Genomic DNA, 22,040 nt, shown 5'->3' on the forward strand with positions numbered 1-22,040 from the left:
ATGCAACACCAGCGTTGGTCTCTATGCAGAGTTTTAGATGACCAGCAACAAAAGTAAAGCACTTTTTTTTTTCTATTCTAACTATCTAATTCTTCAATTTGGCTACTTGTACACATTTGGTAGGCTCCTATACAATGCCATCATCATTATGACTTCACATCATGCCATTGAGAATGACTGAGTTAAAAAAACTGGCAGACTTACCCTTACACGGCTGCACATGGCATGGGAGGAGGTGGGAGGAGGCGGAGGCGGAGCCAGTCTTCTTGTAGGGTCGACTCGATGGACGGAGGCGGAGGAGAGGAGAGTGAGGACTGGAGGAGAGCCGACGAGGAGGAGGATCCTCCTCCAAGTCCTCCGCTGCGTGCGGCGGCGGCGCTGTGCATCCTGGGTCTCCTCTGCTGTCACGTCACTGGTTGCTAGATGCCAAGCGGGCTGGCCTTAGCAACCAGTGTGTGCAGGGCAGACTGGAGCCACCCACGGCCGCCGCCGGACTCCGGACCGGAGGCAACAAGGGGGAGGGGGCCCGGACGCCCGGCGGACAACGGAAAGGGGGGGCCCTAGACCACCAGGGAGTGGGACATCACATGCCACCAATCCATCGATCGATGTGGGGCCCCTTGGCGAGTGGGGCCCCCGGGCAACCGCCGGGTATGCCCAATGGAAAAGACGGCCCTGCTTGTCTTCAGCAAACTGTTTGCGGGCTTTTTTGTGCATCATCTTTAGGTGAGGCTTCCTTCTGGGATGACAGCCCTGCAGACCAATTTCATGCAGTGTGCGACGTATAGTCTGAGCACTGACAGGCTGACCCCCCATCCCTTCAACCTCTGCAGCAATGCTGCCAGCACTCATACGTCTATTTCCCAAAGACATCCTCTGGATATGACGCTGAGCATGTGCACTCAACTTCTATGGTCGACCATGGCGAGGCCTGTTCTGAGTGGAACCTATCCTGTTAAACTGCTGTATGTTCTTTGCAACCATGCTGCAACTCAATTTCAGGGTCTTGGTAAACCTCTTATAGCCTAGGCCATCTTTATGTAGAGCAGCAATTATTTTTTTAGATTCTCAGGAAGGTTCTTTGCCATGAGGTGCCATGTTGAACTTCCAGTGACCAGTATAAGAGAGCAAGAGCAACAACACCAAATTTAACACATCTGTTCCCTATTCACACCTGAAGATCTTGTAACACTAACGAGTTACATGACATCGGGGAGGGAAAATGGCTAATTGGGCCCAATTTGGACATTTTCACTTAGGGGTGTACTCGTTTTTGTTGCCCATGGTTTAGATATTAATGGCTGTGTGTTGAGTTATTTTGAGGGGACAGCAAATTTACACTGTTATGCAAGCTGTACACTCACTACTTTACATTGTAGCAAAGTGTCATTTCTTCAGTGCTGTCACTTTACAAAAATATTTACAAAAATGTGAGGGGTGTACTCACTTTTGTGACATACTGTATGTAACTGATCAATAGATCAAAGACTTATCACAAATTATGTTTTCTAATCCACAGCAAAAATGAAATTCTAGATAACCTTGTGAAGGACAATCACTAAAATGCAGATTACCTTTATTTCTCAGTTCTAATAGGGAGGTACGTTAGTGAAAGTTTTGCTGCCTTTGATGGTGTAATGATATAAAATGTTGTCTTGCTGATACCATTCTCTAAAAGGTTACTTTTGTTACATTTTTGTTTGTATCTGGTTCACTTCATCCTCCCTGTTTAGAAAAGCAGGAAGTTAAAAGAGGTTTTTCGAAAGATACTTACAGTAGAAGTCCACCCTAACACTAAAATCTCTAAATCTAAAGGCATTCATGATCTAAGACCAACCTATCTAACCCTGTAAAGAAGAAATCGCTATACATACCCTTTTGAAGCTGCTTCGGTCTGGTCCCACTGTGAGCTGTCAGCCGCGGATTCTCTGTGTAGGCATGTGCAGAAGAAGCAGCCGACAACTGTCACGTCACTTCCCATTCATTTCACAGCCGTTGTCAGCTGTCTCCTCTGCAGAGCTTCCTCTGCTGGAGACCGGACCAGAGCAGCTTCAGAAAAGGTATGTATAGCGATTTCTTCTTTACAGGGCTAGATAGCTTAGTCTTAGATCGTGGATGCCTGTAGATCTAGAGATTTTAGTGTTAGGGTGGACTTCCACTTTAAAGTTGCCCTTGCAGTGGACCTTCTAGACAAAATGTGCATTTGACCCTTGTAGTTCAGAGGGGGTCTACAACAAATGTAAAAATTTCCCCAGCTCAGACTTCGGATTCAAACAACTACCTAAATCAAGGCTGTTCATTGAATTAGAATTTTCATCTCATCAGCTTCCACAAGAGAACCATGGCTATGTGAAGTTCGAGCCATTATCTAAAATTGGTAGTGCCAAGAAAGACCACCATCTGTTAATGACTAGTTTGTAGCTCCACCTTGATCACTGGGTTGTCAAGGCAGTTTCCAGTGCCAGGTCTACCGTAAAACTTTTCATCCGTAGCAAGCCTACTCCAAGTTTGCCTGGCTCTAAACACACTTAGCTTGCATGTTGCTTCGGCTCTAAGCATGGTCAGGAATCATAATTTACACTTTTCCCATGAGGCCTCAAATTCCCAGTGGTTCTAGGTTTAATCCATAGGAAACCTTGTCCGACACATGGGGCCTATTGGAATTGGAGCTCAGATGGTGGGCATATGAGCCTGGGAACCTACCCAGGCAACCGCCACTGATGGAACCACTAAACCACCACTCACTCCTGACCTGCATCAGCTGCTAAGCTGTTATCCAGCCAAGCAGCATTTGCTGATTATCTTCACTGAACACATTAACAAGACATGGTTTGATTTTATGTAGGGTAACCAGATGTCCCCGGTTGCCGGGAACAGTCCCCATATACTAAAAACACTGTCCCCAGAGCAAATCAGTCCCCAGATTTGTTCCCAGGTTGCAAGGGTGGCACTGGGTGCAGGGCTGATCCTGGGCGGGTGCTAAGGCAGAGGGGGGGGGGGCGACAAAGCCAGTGGCATACCAAATGGGGGGCGGTCTGCCCCGGGTGCCACACACACTGGGCAGTGTCAGGCAGGCGTCGCCCACTGTGTCAGCTTTAATTTGAATCGCCGGGCACAGTCCATCACACAAAGTCCCGCCTAATGGTTTTGCTCCTTTGATAGACAGCACACCTGTGCTGTTTATCATAGGTAGGAGCCGATCCAGGAGGCGGGACTTATGTGACAGCGGGCACCCAGCGATTCAAATTAAAGCTGACACAGCAGGCAACGCCGGCCTGTGTGATGATCTAGCTGGCTCTCCTCTTCTTTGTTATTCCCTGCACTGGGCAGGCTGCATTTTTGAGCACCGGTGAGGCTGTATTGGATGAGCACTGGTCAGGCTGCATTGCATGGGCACTGGTCAGGCTGCATTGCTGGGCACTGGTGAGGCTGCATTGTTGGGTATTGATCAGACTGCATCAGATGGGCACTAGTCAGGCTGCATTGGATGGGCACCAGTCAGGCTGCATTGGATAGGCACTGGTGAGGCTGCATTGGATGATGGGCACTGGTCAGGCTGCATAGTTGGGCACTGTGGTCAGGCTGCATTGGATGGGCACTGGTGAGGCTGCATTGCTGGGCAGTGGTGAGGCTGCATTGGATGGGCACTGGTCAGGCTGCATTGCTGGGCACTGGCCAGGCTGCATTGGATGGTCACTGGTGAGGCTGCATTGCTGGGCACTGGTGAGGCTGTATTGGATGGGCACTGGTCAGGCTGCATTGCTGGGCACTGGTTAGGCTGCATTGGATGGGTATGGTCAGGCTGCATTCCTGGGCACTTGTCAGGCTGCATTGCTGGGCACTGGTCATGCGGCATTGGATAGGCACTGGTCAGGCTGCATAGATGGACACTGGTCAGGCTGCATTGGATGGGCACTGGTGAGGCTGCATTGGATGGGCACTGGTCAGGTTGCATTGGATGGGCATCGGTCAGGCTACATTGGATGGACATTCATCAGGCTACATTGGATGAGTACTGGTCAGGCTGCATTGCTGGGCACTGGTCAGGCTACATAGATGGTCACTGGTAAGGCTGCATTGAATAGGCACTGGTGAGGCTGCATTGCTGGGGACTGGTGAGGCTGCATAGATGGGTGCTGGGGTGGCTGCATAGATGAGTACTTCTTTATGTAGCGCACTCCTGAGCCCTGCACTCTTTACGTAGCATGCTCCTGAGGGACAGAGGGACTTTGTTCCAAATCAGGGACAGTCCCTCTAATTAAGGGAAAGTTGGGAGCTATGTGCACAGGAATGCACAGGTATTCAGTGCATCCTAGTGCTGGCAGTCCCATTCATGTGTATTGGGACACAGCCGCTGCTCCCAATCTGACATTTGAGTGAGTGCAGGGAGCTGTCCCTGAACTTACCATGGGTGAGTTTGGGGCTGTTCACCCACACAAATGTGTCATTGGGAGCAGCAGTTGTGTCCCAATAGACATGAATGGGACTGCCGGCATGCAGGATGCCGTGAAACATGCCTCTGCACAGGGCATGGATTAAATCAACCCAAATGAGCCTAGGTTCACACTGGGAACCGCATGTGAATCACACCGCACTCCTGTACAAATCTGTGTGGTGCGATTTGAGCCCATTCATTTTTGATGTCTCAAATCACATCGCATCCGCAACAAAAAAAGTACAGGCTAGTGGTGCACCAAAATAACCGAGTACCGAGACCAAAAATTCAGGATGCACTTGGCCGAAAACCGAAATTGATGTTTTGTTTAAAATATATATATTTTTATAAATAATTGTATTATATTCAACTTTTTAATTAATATCATGAATTTAAATGAATATGAAATGTATTGTCCGCCATTTTCTGCACCTTTTGAAGCGTTGTTAAAAATCCTGCTTCCTGCATTTTTGGTGCATATTTGGCAAACCACATCAAAAAAGCACCTCCCCATTGACATGCATTGAAAACGCATCAAAAATTCACCCGTGTTGCATTTTTGATGCATTTTTTGAGTCACATCATAAGCAAGGTAGAATTGAGGGTAAATCACGGGCGTTATCAGCACTTTTTGTTTCTTTCTGCACGGCTCTGAAAACTCCATTTGCAGCCTATAATTTTCTGTGAAAAACTAATACTTAATCCTAAGAAAGGATTGCGCTCAACTAAACCACTAGTGCAGATATAATATCTGTGCAAAATACCAAATAAATAAATATATAAATATATTAAATGAATAATATATAATGGTAAAAATGTGAAAATGATTAATCAAAGTGTTCATAGATAAATAATAAATCTGTGAATAATTAATCCAGAAATGTCCATAGATGAAAATGTTCTATAAAGTGACAATGAATATCCGGATTAGAACGGTAACAGACACTCAATACAATGCTGATAATCCTCCACCAGAAAGCGAGGACACCCAGAGTGTGTGCAGGCTTACCCGATGGAGTGGACCCCTTCAGTTAACGGGGGTCAATCAAGCAGGTTTAAATCAGGCACCAGGTAATGGAGTGAGCACCGACTTCCAATTGCTCCCAAAACGAGCCCTGATGACGTCAGATTACGAGCTGACAAAACGCGTCGGGACTTAGGACCGTGACTGCGCCTTTACGTCATTTCTGGCTCCTTGGTGGAACGCGGAAGGCGTCCCTGTTCCGGAGACCGAGACATTCATTCTTGATTGCCCTGTTATCGTTGTATACTGTATATGTAAGTGCATTTGACTTCAATAAATTTATTTTATCCTTGAACGTACTTCACTATTGAGACCCTTCTTTCCCTCCGAGTACGTGGTGTGGGAGTCCATCCCCTGTTTTTTGTTATTGGAGGAGGAGTCGTTTTGGGAGCATTTGGAAGTCGGTGCTCACTCCATTACCTGGTGCAGTACAGGAAACGCATAGGATTCGCTGCATTTCCTGCACCACATTAGTGTGAATCAGGGCTGAGGCATACATTTTAAAAACATTGAGATCATTCAGATTAAAAAGAGGTAGGGTAGAAATAATTGAAATACAATGTGGTAATGGATGAATGATTTTACATTTTCACTTTAGATACACTTTAATGCGAATTGATTCTGATCATCAGGGCCGCTGGATAAGGCAGTACAGCCAGCCCTCCTATACTGGGCCTTGGCCCCTTCAGTTAAAAAGGGGGCCCAGGCACCTGCTGAGTAGGAGTGCTGGCTATACTGTCTTATTGCAGACATTGATCCTCTTCTGCCTCCCCCTGCAGTGCTTCCAGCTTCTCCTCCTCTTTCTCCCCCTGGCTGCACTGCTAGGGAAGTTGTTCTAGCACATGTGCCCCTTCCGTATGCTGTCGCCCTCCCCCCCCCAATGTGCCTCTTCCCCCCGCAGCGCTGCCGGCTTCCCCTCTCTCCACTGGCAGCTGCTGCGGGTACACAGGGGGATGTTCTAGGATGGAGAGAAGGGCAAGGGGCCAGTATATATGTCATTTACTGGCCCTTTCCTTTCCTGAATGAACACAATGAGTGATCGGTACCAATCAATCCTGTGTCCATTGATTACTGAAGCATAGTAAACTGTGTTTACAATGCTTCAGTTTGTGAATGAGCAGGAAGCCTCAGAGGGCTATCTATTCATTCATCTGTGCAGGTGAGGCAGAGAAAGGGACTGATAAATCAATGTCAGTTTAATCCGGGGGGGGGGGGGGAGGGTCTGTCAGGTAGGCTGCATGGTGCCCTGTGATTTCTAACAGCAGCCCTGCTGATCATAGTTCTGATCACGGCTCTTCCCCATACTACTAAAATTGTTTTTGCTGCTGTCTTTGCCCCATTTGTGAGATTTTTCCTAGCTTCCTCGGAAGCTAGAGTTATGCGTTAAGCAGTGCAGGGAGCAGTAATCAGGTGTAAAGTGCAGACAGCCCAAGAACCAATCCCTAAGGAGTACCAGAGTCCACATCAATAAATGATTCATTCAGATTAGTAGTTATTTTATATATATATATATATATATTTTTTTTTAAATCAATATCAGCTTCAACATACGGTATTTAGGAGAGCTTTACAATGAAGGCTGAACCATCATAGCACACCCTTCACCACAGTATCTTACTCTCTAGTGTCCCGTCCGCCAGCAATAGGAACTTTGTTGAACTTTGTTACCTTAATAAAAGCAGGGATGCCAGTTGCATTCATTTACATGATATGTTAGGGTGACACTTTGCTACAATGATAAGTAGTGAGTGTACAGTTTGTAGAACAGTGTAAATTTGCTGTCTAAACTGTCTTTAATGTCTAAACTGCTTGCAACAAAAGTGAGTACACCCCTAAGTGGAAATGTCCAAATTGGGCCCAAAGTGTCAATATTTTGTGTAGCCACCATTATTTTCCAGCACTGCCTTAACCCTCTTGGGCATGGAGTTCACCAGAGCTTCACAGGTTGCCACTGGAGTCCTCTTCCACTCCTCCATGACGACATCACGGAGCTGATGGATGTTAGAGACCTTGTGCTCCTCCACCTTCTGTTTGGGGGGCCATGGAGATCGGATGGATGTTTGTTATAAGAGATCCCGCTGCCCGACCTGTTGGTGCGCATGCGCCCGCGCATGCACACTAAGACTTTTGTAAGACCCCTTACGATGTTATCAAAATTCCCTACCTATTCTGCGTATGCCCGATAGGACGTGTGGCGCGGCTACAAGCTGCTGCATGATCCACAGCTGATCTCAACCGGAAATGACGTAGGTAGGGAAATCTGACGGGGTAGGGAAATCTGATGGAACACCGGTAGCACTCATGCAGCTCCAGACCATGACACTCCCACCACCATGCTTGACTGTAGGCAAGACACACTTGTCTTTGTACTCCTCACCTGATTGTGGCCACACACGCTTGACACCATCTGAACCAAATAAGTTTATCTTGGTCTCATCAGACCACAGGACATGGTTCAAGTCTTCCATGTCCTTAGTCTGCTTGTCTTCAGCAAATTGTTCTGTGCATCATTTTTAGAAGAGGATTCCTTCTGGGATGACAGCCATGCAAACCAAATTGACGCAGTGTGCGGCGTATGGTCTGAGCACTGACAGGCTGATCCCCCACCCTTCAACCTCTGCCGCAATTCTGGCAGCACTCATACCTCTATTTTCCAAAGACAACCTCTAGATATGACGCTGAGCACGTGCACTCAACTTCTTTGGTCGATCATGGTGAGGCCTGTTCTGAGTGGAACCTGTTGTGTTAAATCGCTGTATGGTCTTGGCCACCGTGTTGCAGCTCAGTTTCAGGGTCTTGGCAATATTCTTATAGCCTAGGCCATCTTTATGTATATCAACAATTCTTTTGTTCAGATCCTCAGAGAGTTCTTTGCTATAAGGTACCATGTTGAACTTCCAGTGACCAGTGTGAGAGTGTGAGAGTGATAACACCAAGTTTAACACACCTGCTCCCCATTCACACCTGAGACCTTGTAACACTAACGAGTCACATGACACCGGGGAGGGAAAATTGTTAGTTGGGCCCAATTTGGACATTTTCACTTAGGGGTGTACTCACTTTTGTTGCCAGCGGTTTAGAAGTTAATGACTGTGTGTTGAGTTATTTTGAGGGGACAGAAAATTTACACTGTTATATAAGCTGTACACTCACTACTTTACATTGTAGCAAAGTGACATTTCTTCAGCATTGTCACATGTAAAGATATAATAAAATATTTCCAAAAATGTAAGGGTTGTACTCACTTTGTGAGATACTGTGCGTATATAATGCATATATATATATATATATATAGTATATATTATTTTTTTATACCTTTTTGCCATATAACCTCATTGATGTGGCTGTTATGAAACCAGAATTCTAAATTCGTCCTGCAGAAAGACTCACTCATCTTTATTTACCAGTTTGTTTTTTAACCAAACCCAGGAGATACGTAAACACACAGACACATGGGGGGTTCTATACATAGTCCTGGTGGGAACTGTAGCCAGGATGTTGGTTCTCCAAGGTTACAATGTTATACTCTGCTCATTGCTACTACTGAGTTTAGGTGTTTGTGTTTACTTTGTTTGTGGACGGAACTTGATTTCTGTGGACTTTAGTGAGTAAAAGTTGCCCCTGAAAGAGCTCCAGATGATGCCTTTACCCTTGACCCTGTGCTCCCCCTTTAGGTATTCGCCATTCAGATTGGAGAAGTGGCAGGCTTCATACCACCAGCCTCCTTTGTAATACTCAGCACAGCTTTTTTCCAGACGACTGGACTTGTCATTGTTCTGGTCTTTGGTGGAAAAGGCTTGGTCCTTCTGTGTCTCCAGTGAATCCCCTGGGCAGAAATAATAATAAAAAAAAAAAAACACAATAGCACCATTAGATATCTTAAAGCGGAGTTCCGGGCACAAAATCGACCTAATCGATTTTGTGCCCATCCGCTGGCTCTTCTTCACCTGAAAAGGAATTGGATAGTTAGGTATATATTTTTTTTTTTTTTACTCACCTTGTAATTGTAGATAGAAAATACTCACCTATTCTCTACTTCCTCCCTCTGTGCCGCGGCTCCGCCGTCACTTCCTCTTTGCGATAATTCCTGGGAACTGAACGTCATCGCTCCCAGGAATCAATGCGACGGCACCGGCCCCGCTCGTCACTTCCGGGGCGACGCCACATTCCCTGCTAAACAGCTTCTGGGCATGGAGGAATGCGGCGCCGCACCGGAAGTGACGAGAGGGGCCGGTGCAGGCGCATTCTGGAAGAAGAAGACACGGAAGAGGACGCAGAAGAGGATCGCGCCGGCTTCAGCTGCCCACAACAGAGATGGCAACGCTGTAGAAGAAATTTTATAAGTAAGTATTTCTTCTTGCAGGTAAGTGCGAACCGGGACAGATCAGAGGCTAGCGGTTGTAGAATGTACTAGCCCTGACTGTCCCGGGGGTATGTTTATTGAAAAACTGTTTTTGTGCCTGGAACTCCGCTTTAACCACTTCTGGATTCTGATTTTCCCCTTAATGACCAGGCCATTTTTGCAGTTCGGCACTGCGTTATTTTAACTGACAATTGTGCAGTTGTGCGACGCTGTACTCAAATAAAATTGATGTCCTTTTTTCCCCCACAAATAGAGCGTTCTTTTGGTGGTATTTGATCACCTCTGCGATTTTTATTATTTGCGCTATAAACAAAAAAAGAGCGACAATCCTGAAAAAAAAAACAATATTTTATATTTTCTGCTTTATAAAATTCCCAATAAAAAAAATGTATAAAATCAATTTTTTTCGTCATTTTAGGCCAATATGTATTCTACTATATATTTTTGGTAAAAAAAAACAACAAATAAAAGTATATTGATTAGTTTGCGCAAAAGTTATCGCGTCTACAAACTAGGTTATTTAATTTTTTATAATTTTAATTTTTTGTTTTACTAGTTATGGCGGCGATCAGCGTTTTTTCGCGGTACTGCGACATTGCGGCAGACAGATCGGACCAATAACTGACATTTTTGACACTTTTGGGGGGACCAGTGACATTACTACAGTAATCAGTGCTAAAAATATGCACTGTTACTGTACTAATGACACTGGCACATTAGGGGTTAACACCAGGGGCGATCAAAGGGCTAAATGTGTCCCTAGGGAGTGCTTACTAAATGTGTTGGGGATGGACTTATGGAATGGACACGGGGACCTGTGTTCATTGCTGACAGAACAACGGTCTGCTGTGTTCACAACGGCATACTGCCGTTCTGTCTCCACGGGGAGCAATCTTGGCCGCCGGACCCACAGATCCGCTTCCCCTGTAGCGAATGGGCGGCCTCACTAGCGACATACAGTTACGTCGTTTCGCGGGACAGAGCCGACCTGCCGCAGTATATGTACTGCTGGCGTCCGGCAAATGGTTAAAGAGAAGATGAGGGAGAGAAATTGAGGGATAAGAAAAACATTGGGAGAGATTAACTAAAACTGGTGCACTCAGAATCTGCTGCAGCGGTGCATTGTAGCCAATCAGCTTCCAGGTTTTAGCCCTCGTTCACACTGAATGCAGCTTTTAAATTGTGCGACTTTATCTGAACTTGCACGATTTCAAAGCCACATTTCAGTTCTACTTCGGGGGTGACTTGAAAGACATCTGTGCTGCTTCATGCACAGGCATCTATTGAAATTGCCCCCAAAGTCACCAAAAGTAGTGCAGGAACTATTTTTGGAAATCGATGCGTCGCACCGATTGGGGCGCTCCCATTGCCGGCAATAGACTGCGATTTGACCTGTTAAATCGCATATCAAATTGCGCCGATGTTAACGGGGGCTTATTGTGAAAGCCTAATTTAAAAAGCTGAAGTTAGAAGCTGATTGGTTACTATCCACAGCTGCACCAGATTCTGTGTGCACCAGTTTTAGTAAACCTCCCCATTTGAAAACTAGTCAGTACCGGCGTGCAAAGATGTGTTTTCTGTGTAAAAATAAATCCCCTCTAATGTTGAATGTCCTACATGTGTGGATGTCGCTGTGATATAGAAAATGATTTGTTTCATTTTTACATTTTAAAAACGAAGGTGCCGAGAGATGCATAATTTAAAGCAGTGATCTCCAAACTGCGGCCCGGGGTCTGCATGCGGCCCCTTGGCTTACTTTTATCCAGCCCTTGGGACGCTATTTCATCCAATGATACCAACAATGGGGCATAATCCCCCCCACTGACATCAATGAAGGGACACAATTCCTTCCAATGACACCAATGAAGATGGGACACAATTTCTCCCAATGACACCAACAATGGGGCTCTATGACACCAATAATGGGGCACAATTCATCTCAATGACACTAATGATTGGGACACAATTTCTCCCAATGACACCAACAATGGGGCCCTATGACACCAATAATGGGGCACAATTCATCTCAATGACACCAATGATGGGACGCAATTTCTCCCAATGACACCAACAATGGGGCCCTATGACACCAATAATGGGGCACAATTCATCTCAATGACACCGATGATGGGGCAAATTTCCTCCCACTGATATCAATGATGAGGCACAATTCATCCTAATGACACCAAAGCTGGTGTCAGTGTTTTTTTCCCACTAACATCAGGACCTTTTTTACTCCCAATGCCCTCAGCCCAGCCCCCCTAATATCTGAAGGGCAGTAAATTGGCCCTTTGTTTAGAAAGTTTGAAGACCCCTGCTTAAAGGGTTTCCTGATTGAAAAAATGTTGAGAAATACCGGGTTAACACATGAAGTAAAAGCACCATTCCTGATTATATAGTACATCATCAATGAAAACGTAAAAACTATTGGTGCTGAGATTCCATGTACCGAATTTCTGGCGCCAAGGCTTTTTGTGGATGCCACTCTACAGAGAAAACAGTTACCTGCAGTGCCGTTCACATATGAATCATAGCGCACTGATCCGCTTCTCCTTCCACTCGGAAGTCGCTGTATGTAGCGTAGGTACGATTGTCCTCAAAGTCTTCTAAATCGAATCGCAGTTCATTATTCCCTGTGAAGGACAGAACAAAGTGACAGGAGGAAGGTTAGACCTGGGTGCTGAGCGGGTTGGGATCATCCAGTTATAACATGCTCCTGACTACCTATTTAATTGCCCAGTGCAGGTATCGGAAGTAGCCCCCGTTCACAGCGGAGTGACTTGTCATGCGATTTGACAGGTCAAATTCCATGATAAGTTGCACCCTATTGTCAGCAGCAATGCCAGTGTTCAAAACGGTGTGACGCCGACTTTGCAGGGCCACATTGATTTTGAAAAAATAGTCACTGCACTACTTTGGCAATTTTGGTGAGACTTGCATAGACATCGGTGCATGAAGCCGCACAGATGTCTTCCAAGTCGCCCCTGAAGTCGCACTGACACGCGGCTTTGAAATTGTGCGTCATGCAATTTCAAAGCTGCATTCAATGTGAATGAGGGCTAAAGGTGGTTTGATTGACCAGGTTGTGTAAGAGGGCTTAAAGTGTTACTAAACCCACAACAGTAATATCAGCCTGTATATGCAGTAAAACATGCTTGTTATTCTCACTGTGGAACCTAAGCGGTTAATCCTCTGCATTGTGTAAAAAAAGGCTGTTTGATCCTGTATGCGCAGATCCTCCTCATTGTCCCCAAAACATGTCTGGATAAGACAGAGTTACTGCTCATGCTCGGTTTGGTGTGTATTGCTAGAGAGTTTTGTTTTTTTTTCTTGGGAGAATGCATGTGATCAGCACAGGGCCAATCAGCAGTGTCTAGACAAAGGGTCAGGGGTTCTGGATCCTGATAGGACAGCCAGTGCAGTATGAAAACTCCTCCTAGAAGCTTTAACCAGACACTGATAGAAGTCACAAGACTGCTATATACTGCTGATGAAAAAAGGTATTTAGCAGTTTATATTTACTAAAATAATTGCGCTTTCATGTTCTGTGTACTGTGGGAGACCAGATATAGTGAATGCAGGGTCCTGGGTTTAGTGACACTTTAACATACTATAGCTTAAAGTTGGTTGGGATAATTTCGGATTATTTCGTTTTCGTATTTTTGTTCTTTCCGACTATTCGTTATCGCTGAATAAAAAGAAATAATTGATGAATGCTTTCATATTCATAATTCTTTTGGATATATTCGGATTCATTCAATTTTCCGATTGGCAGTGTTAGGGTCCTTTCACACAGGTGGTCTGTATGTCTGTTTTTCATCCCATCCGATTGCGGATGAAAAACGGACATAGTGCATGTCAATGGGATTGCGGATGTCAGCGGATGACCATCCGCTGATATCCGATTTGCGTCCTTTCCGATCAGTTCCGTTTTTTGGAATGGAAGAGAACCCTATTTTTCTTCCGTTTAAAAAAAAACTTAATAGACGCAAAAACGGATGTCAACGGATGGGATGATAAACGGACATACGGACCGGATGACACAAGTGTCATCCGTGTCCGTAAAAAAAAAAAAAAAAGGTGTCGGAGCGGATCAAAAAACTGTCCGCCCCTTTTGAAAGGACCCTCAGTGTGTTATCTCTGGCCACTGAGCTTGTCCCTTGTTTTTATGTGTCAGACTGCATTCCATCCAGAATCCAAACCAGGTGTGGTGGGCCGGTGGCACTGTTTTGTTGGATTTGTTGATTACGAATGCAACCACCAATGTCCGAATAAACAAAGAGTCTAAGGCCCCGTTCACACTGGGGCGATCCGACTTGCCGGGACGATCTCATAGGTCACGGCGCGCCGGTCGCGCCGCGACATTGAAGTCTATGCAGGTCGCTCTGGGTCGCCCCAAAGAAGCTCCGAACCCTTTTTCTAAGTCGGAGCGACTTGTGTCGCTCCTATTAGAACGGGTCCACAGCTTCTCTATGGCAGGCGACCTACGGCGACCTGTCAGGCGATCAGGTCGCCTGACAGGTCGCCCCAGTGTGAACGGGGTCTTAGCCAGAAGTAACGAAAGCCGTATCTAAATGAATGGAACGTAACGCATACAAATGCATCCGAAGTTACAAATGATCTAAATTAATGAATACCGCATCGAAATAAACGGAATGGAACAAATATGAATGCATCCGAAGTTACGAATTATTCGAAGTAACAAATGCCACATCTAAACTAATGGAACGGAACAAATACGAATGCATCTGGAGGTACGAATGATCTGAAGTAACAAATTCCGATCATAACGAATGATCCGATGAACGAAAAAAATTTAACGAAAATGAAACAAAACTAATTTTTCAGTAGTGCACATGTCCAGAGTTATTTTTCTGGGTGAAATTATCTCCCTTGACCTTTCAAACGGGTGTGTCGTGTCATCACAGAGGCTCTGATAGGTCCCCTTTAACTGTAAAGTATATTGATTTCTGGTCAGTTTAGTTCTTTAGTTTAGAGGTTCATCATTTTTTATATATAAACTAATATATTACAGCTACACATTTAGTACAAGGTACACATTTGACACTCCGCTTATAATGCACTGCATGGCAGCCTGTGTAAAATTGTTTAAAGTTTAACTGAAATCCCACCCTTTGTTTATAGTTCTGTACCTGGCATGCTATAATGTGTAACCTATTATTTGTTTGGAAATATATTTAGCCCCGGTTCACACCGAATGCAACTTTGAAATTGCGCTACTTCATCACAATTTCAAAGCCGCCGGTCACTGGGATTTCATGTGCAGCCTACCGACATCTGTGCGATTTTATGCACAATGCAAGTCGCACATGAAATCGCCAAAAATAGTGCAGGAACCTTTTTCAAAATCGGTGCAAGTCGGAGTCACACCAATTTGAACGGTTCCATAGGCACAAATAGGGTGCGACTCGTCATGCAATTTTGATCTGTCAAATCGCATGACGAGTTGCAACGGTGTGAACGGGGGGCTAAAAGGTCTTAAAAGACCTTTATCTCAGCGGGAGCAGCACCAGGGTCGTCAGTTCGAATCCCAAACAAAGCACTACCTGCACAGCGTTTGCATGGTTTCCCTGTGCCTCTGAGATTCCTCCAGGCACTCTGGTTTCCTCCCACACTCCAAAGGCATGCTGGTAGGTTAATTGGCTCCTGCCTAAATTGGGCCTACTATGTGTATGTATGAATGTAAGTTAGGGACCTTACACACTATAAGAAAATCCAGCGAACATTTTTGTTTAAAGAATTTTCGTACGCTTTTGGTATAGTGTGTACAGAACTTTCTACAGACGATTCAGAATTTTCTAACGAAAATTCTCGATGGGAAAAACTCCAAAACGTGCACATCCAAGTGAACCACCTCGTGCGCTTGTGTAAACTTTATATGCTCACCAGAATTTAGCAGGTCACACAGACCTACAAGCACTCATATCAATTCTACAAAATTCTGGGATGCACCAGGTCCTCCTCCACACTCCTTCAGATGGGATCCCCTGGATATCTCCCCTGGATATTTCCCTCAGTATAGCACAAATGGGAAACAAGAAGCCGCAATAGTGTAATCCCGTTTTATTTAATTAGTAAAACAAAGTACCAGACGGAAAGTAAGGTGCAAGCAAATACAGATAAACTGATAAAACACAGCAATCCCAGGTGCTTCCAATCTCCAAGTAAAAATCACCCAAATTGGTCCCTTACCGAGCTATGCTGATCTACAATTGGGCATTTTCAATTTTTTTCGGGGGTCCCTTACCTTATTTTCAGGGCATTTTTGATTGTACTTCCTCCTTCTCCCCCCTCTGTGGCCACGGCCACCGACATCACTTCCGCCTTTGCATTGCATCCTGGGAGCTGCTTGTCATCACTCCCAGGAGGCTGGAGCTAGGAAGAACTCCCAGAACACTCCCTGGAATCAGGAAGAAGGATACAGCAGATTACACTGCGGCTTCAGATGCCCACATCCAAGATGACCGCGCCCAGACAGCGTTTTTAAAAGTAAGATTTTGACTAAGATCCGATACTGTACACCTTGCAAGTATGAGAATAGCGGTTCTGTAAAGGGCGATGGATTAGTATTATAGGGGTATTTTTAGTTAAAAAAGGTATTTGAGGCCGGAACTCCGCTTTAACAAATTCTCACCTTCAGTGCCTGAGGTGTGCTGGAGGTGTGATTTGGAGGTGGGGACTTTGCTACACGTCTGGTGGGGGTGTGATAAGCTTAAACCTTTCTGGACGATGGTCCATGATATCATAGCGGAAGTTACCACCTACACATTAGACTTCACACCGGAACAATATCTTTTGCACCATACTTCTCTATCAAAGAAACATTACAAACGTTCTTTAGCAATGCATTTGTTCAATGTGGCCAGACTCTGCATCCCGATCCTCTGGCGGTTGACTCGTGTCCCAACGGCACGGGACTGATTTAAGAGGGTGTGCCACATAGAGGAGATGGATAAGCTGATCCATATTTCTCAAGACCGTATGTCTCAATTTACCTTGTCATGGAGCTGATGGATCCACTTCAAAACAACCACCAGATACGGGACGCAGTCTGGCTGAGGCTGGTTCTGTTATCGGGATGCAGTGAATGCCCGAGGGGGGCAGGCCGGATGGCCCGCTCTTCCCTACCTCCCTCATCCCCTTGCCCTTTGTATCCCCACACCCCTCCCCTCCCTTTTTTTCTCTCCCTCTCTGTTCCCTTCCCTCTCTCACGCATTTCTGTCTTTTCCTTTTCTCTCTACACGCGCTTGAATCCTTTAGGGTTCTCTGAACTTAAGTGGGGGCTATCCAGACCTTAACACGTTGTTCTATCATTCGGAACACCGCACAGGTGTTCATCCATGCTAGATATTGGTCCGTACACTCATGGTTGGCATGACTCACACGCACTGATAGCTCCTCTGCACATATGGATATCCTCCGTGTCCCCATCATTTGGCTGTTCAATGCTACTGATGGGGAAAAGGGAACAGCCATTTTATTTATCAAACATGTATTTATGATTAAGCAGATATATTGGATGTATATGTTGTTAGAAGTCATATTGTATAACAGCTGTTGTCTTCAAAAGCCATTTACAGCTCCAGCTCTTAGATTGCTATCTAGGCTTTTAAAGACTTGTCCAGTTGTTTACTGAAATTAAACAAGCCTTTGTGAACAACTATTCCGCATTTCAATCAAGATGTGACTTCAAAGAAACTTTAGATAGATAGGTGCCACCCTCTTCAGAATGTATAAATTGTAATACAAGACCTTAGGAAGTTAGAGCAAGGTTTATTAAGCCAACAGAATGTATGTAACTGAATTGCTCTCCAAACATGTTTACCTACATGTTTGTCTAATACGGTAAATATAATTTTCAATCTGGCTTCAACAGTCAAAATGTTACTGAAACCCATGAGTTCTGGGGTTACGCTTACACTACTGTTGTTATTTTCAAATTTAAACGTTACATGGCTACTGTTGTGTTATCTGTGTTCATGCTTTGGCCTGCCGTTTGGCGGCTCTACTTGTACGCTTGAATGTATGCCCATTTATTCTCTGTTACTGTATTTCTTTTTTTCTTCTCAATAAAATGTTAATGGAAAACAAAAAATTCTGGTGAGCATTTAAAGTTTACACAAGCTCACGAGGTGGTTCACTTGGATGTGCACATTTGCCTTTGGATATATTGCACGGACTTTTATGTTTCCACTTTACTGCACGGATAATTTGCCCATGTGCTATATTGTTTTCTGATCCACTTTGTAGCACAAATATTATTTATTTCGCATTATATATACTGATATATAGGTATTTTTATGGCACATCATTTATATACTGTATCAATAAAATAACACTAGAGCACTGTTCACTACTTGGAATTCTTTTGGTGCACTTACCTGTATTTATATGTTGTAAACACTGAATTCTCACCAGCACCTTCACTTCATTTATTTATCTATTATATTGTCGGATTATTTCACAACACTAATACCAGCACTTACTTTCGTTTTTTTTCATTGCAGGAAAATAGCAGGGCAGACACTTGGCACAACTGCTGTGCCAAGAAAAAGTAGAGGTAAGACTTTGAAAATGGAGATTCTGACTACAGTGTCCTTCTGGCTGAATATTTATTTCTGAGACTTCAGTTGGACATTGAGCCACATTCTTCCATCTCTAAGAGACTGGGAGGTGGGGAGTCCCTGCTCTTCCTCACATTATTAAGCAGTCTGTGTGATCTGATCTCTTCCTCTAGTCTTGTCTATTACAGCCTTTCTCAACCAGGGTACTGTGGCACCCCGAGTGCTATCTGAGTTTTTAACCACTTGCAGACCGCCGCACGACTATTTACTGCGGCGGTCAGCCCCTCACAGGCAGAGCGACGTAGTACTACGTCACTAGCCTGTGAGGGTCTAGGGAGCGAGCGCGCGCCCCCGGAGGCACGCTCCCGCGCGGTCACGGACCCGGACTCGGCGATCGTCAAGGCAGAGGGAGAAAGGCAGGCGGCTAATGTAAACAAGCCGCCTGTCATTCTCCCCTGTGTATGAATGGTGATCATACGGTTCTACTATGTAGGACCATTGATCACTGTTCATACACCTCAAGCCACAGCCAATCACAGTTAGAATCACGCCCCTAGGGACACACATAACCCCTCCCTCTCAAAAAAAGTTAACCCCTTCACTGCCAGTGTAATTTTACAGTAACAGTGCATATGTATAGCACTGATTACTGTAGAAATGTCACTGGTAACCCCAAAAGTGTCAAAAATGTCAGTCAAGGGTCCGATTTGTCCGCCGCTATGTCGCAGTACCGCAAAAAAAAAAAAAAATCGCAGATCGCCGCCATTACGCGTTAAAAAAAAAAAAAAAAAAACAAGAGATCTTTCCCTTTGTTAGTAAACGCGATAACTTTTGCGCAAACCAAACAAAATACGCTTTTTGCTATTTTTTTTTTTACCAAACATATGTAGCATAAAACAAATTGGCCAAAAATGTTAAAAAATGTTGATTTTTACTTTTTTTTGGGGGGGAATTTCATATAGAAAAATAGTTATTTTTGCAAAATTGACGCTCTTTTTTTGTTTATAGCGCAAAAAGTAAAAATCGCACAGGTGATCAAATACCACCAAAAGAAAGCTCTGTTTGTGGGAAAAAAAAGACGTCAAATTCGTTTAGGTACAGCGTCGCACGACTGCGCAATTGTCCGTTAAAGTCACGCAGTGCTGAATCGCAAAAAAAACCCTGGTCGGAATGGGGGTAAAATCTTCCGGGGCTTAAGTGGTTAAGGGATACACCCCTGATGGATGATGACATAACACATATTTGGGTGGCCAGGGATTTTTTTCTCAGAGAATAGGTGCAGGTAGTCCCCCCTTTGGGGCCACCCCCTGTCTCTGCCCCCCTATCCCCAACCAAGCACTGACTCTTGGTTCCATCCCCTACCCACCTCCCAGTACCACCCTTTTTTAGAGAATTCAGAACTAAGTATCAGTTTGTGTTGCTTTATGTGGTAGTTTGTGTGGAATTTGTTATTGATAACAAGAAAAGCAACAATAGATCCCCCCGACAACATTTGAACACTCCCAGTAACAATAGACCCCCTACAACAAAATACCCCCCCCCCCAGCAACAATAGATCCACCACAGAAACAATAGAACCCCACCAGAAAAAAACAGATCTCCCAGCCGCTAGCACCAATAGACCCTCCAGCATAACTCGGCACCCTTTGCCATTACGTACGTTTAGGTGGCAGAACTGCATACTCCTCCATTCCCACTGAAAAAAAGCCCTGTGGGTGGTCCTGCATATTCCGTGGCTGGGAGGATGTTTGTGCTGGTAGCACACTCAATTACACACTCCCAGCACTGACACCAAGCTGTCACTGACAGCTCATGGTCTCAGAGTAAAGATCAGGAGGCAGGTGGACCAACTCCTGATTTGTAAATCACTGTGATTTGTCATTTGTTCCCATTCCGTTTGTTTCTGTTAGGAGAAAGAAATTCAGAAAAATAATGTCTGATATCTTACAATCCAGCCTCCTCCATCAGTATCCATATCGCACAAGACAGCCAAAGGTCGCCGGCCATCGGGGTAGACTACGTACGATCCACTTAGGTGAAAGCCAATATCTTGCAGCTGCTTACAGCTTCTGGCACCTATAAAATATTATCTAAATATAAATGGCTTCCTGGTCACTCTACCGTAACACATTTATTTTCTTAAAGTAGAAATATAGACAAAACTTTTTCATTTTGGCACCGATGTTATCTGTATGAACTTTTGTCAACTTACTCCCCTCCCTTGTAACCTCCACTTCACTCCACTCCACTCTAAACAAATCTAAAAATGATTTTCTTTAGATAAGCTTTCACATAATTGTCCCTTTTTTTTTCCTGTTTAACCCTTGTGTTTGTTACTCTTGTCTTTGTACAGCATATTAAGAAGCTACCTTTAAAGGCACTATATAAAATAATGTTTTTTAATATTATTATTAATATTATTTTTGGCTGTTTTACAGAAGACTGTGATTCTGAACTCTGGTTAATAAAGAGATATAGGGGTAAGATATACTGCGCTAACCAAAAATGCTCTTATTTATGCTACAGTGATTATAAATACTGTGATTGCTCACATATCTTATTCCAAAAAATTGTGCATAATATATAAATATAATATATATATATATAATAAATGTGCAATTTAAAGTGCTCTAGTGCTTGTGCTAGTGCTAAAAGAGAGCCATTAGGAGAGCATTCCGTAGGCACAGCTACTGTCAGTTCTCCTATATAATAATGAAGGGATGGCCATAATTTATTAATACATTTTACTTTCTTGCAATCATCACATCAGTCTTGACATCATGGAAGACATTATTATTATGTACTTACCATTAAATTCTTTTGGGCAAGAGACACCTTGGTCCCCTTTGCCACCTTTAAACATACAAAAAAAAAAAAAAAAATTCAGTCTAGGGCCCTGCACTGCAAAAAAAAAACAGACAAGAATCCTATTAAGACCTGGAATAACAGAAACAGAAGTGGCTTGGCCAACAGCCTTGAAGGTAGGTGTAATTTGCTGGCTGGTCACTAGATGACTCTGTTCCCATTAGCGAAGAGGCAAGTGAAAGCTTCCCTTTAGCTAGAGCCTTCCTGCAGGGATGTCAGGGGTGAGTCAGCAGTACCCATATACTGTACTGTATAGGCCAGGTAGGGAGGAGCACACACTCTATTGTGGCAAGTGAGCTAAACACCCCACACTTGTGCCAGCACACTTAAAAGTGAAGTATATGAATTTTTATTTTTTGGGGAATCGTACTTATCTACGATTATTGCTCTGATGCTGCATCTGTCCCCCGATGGCTCGATGACTGCTGATCACTCAGTTCTCAGAGCTCCCTGATCAGTCATCGGCTCTCTGCTCTGCATCACTGGTTTGCTGGGCTGTGGAGGGGCTGGAGAGGCTGCCTTGGGCTCTCAGTGGCTCACTGGGAGGCTGAGCCAGGTGCCTGTCCAGGCATGTGATGGACCCACTTTGTGGCATCTGCCAACCTTTCTGCTGAAAATGGGTCACAGGAATGCAGAATGAACTGCACTCCTGTGATCCAAAGAAGTACAGCCAAGCGAGATATGGCTGTACTTCTCCTTTTAAGTCCTGGACAGGGCAGAAAGCCGGGTGAAGGCTGTAGACATTCTACCTTCAGGGGCTAGGTGGGG

The 22,040-nt window shown here is 44.6% G+C and overlaps 2 protein-coding genes across 2 annotated transcripts in view; both read right to left on the minus strand.

Annotated features, from left to right (window-relative positions):
- Positions 1-22,040, minus strand: part of LOC309560585 (ficolin-2-like) — a gene marked incomplete at its 5' end in the record, with an annotated part of 135,957 nt that overhangs the window by 57,712 nt on the left and 56,205 nt on the right. The window lies entirely within an intron of this gene.
- Positions 8,919-21,279, minus strand: LOC309559840 (ficolin-2-like). Its single transcript, XM_082263273.1, has 6 exons — positions 21,216-21,279; positions 20,356-20,483; positions 20,259-20,310; positions 12,344-12,455; positions 11,440-11,453; positions 8,919-9,285 (listed from the first exon to the last, which is right to left on the minus strand). Exons 1-6 carry the CDS (start codon positions 21,268-21,270, stop codon positions 9,023-9,025), a joined length of 624 nt encoding a protein of 207 aa, XP_082119399.1. The 5' UTR covers positions 21,271-21,279; the 3' UTR covers positions 8,919-9,022.

This window comes from Pelophylax lessonae, assembly GCF_965119305.1.
Source record: "Pelophylax lessonae genome assembly, chromosome: 7".
NCBI classification, from domain to species: domain Eukaryota; kingdom Metazoa; phylum Chordata; class Amphibia; order Anura; family Ranidae; genus Pelophylax; species Pelophylax lessonae.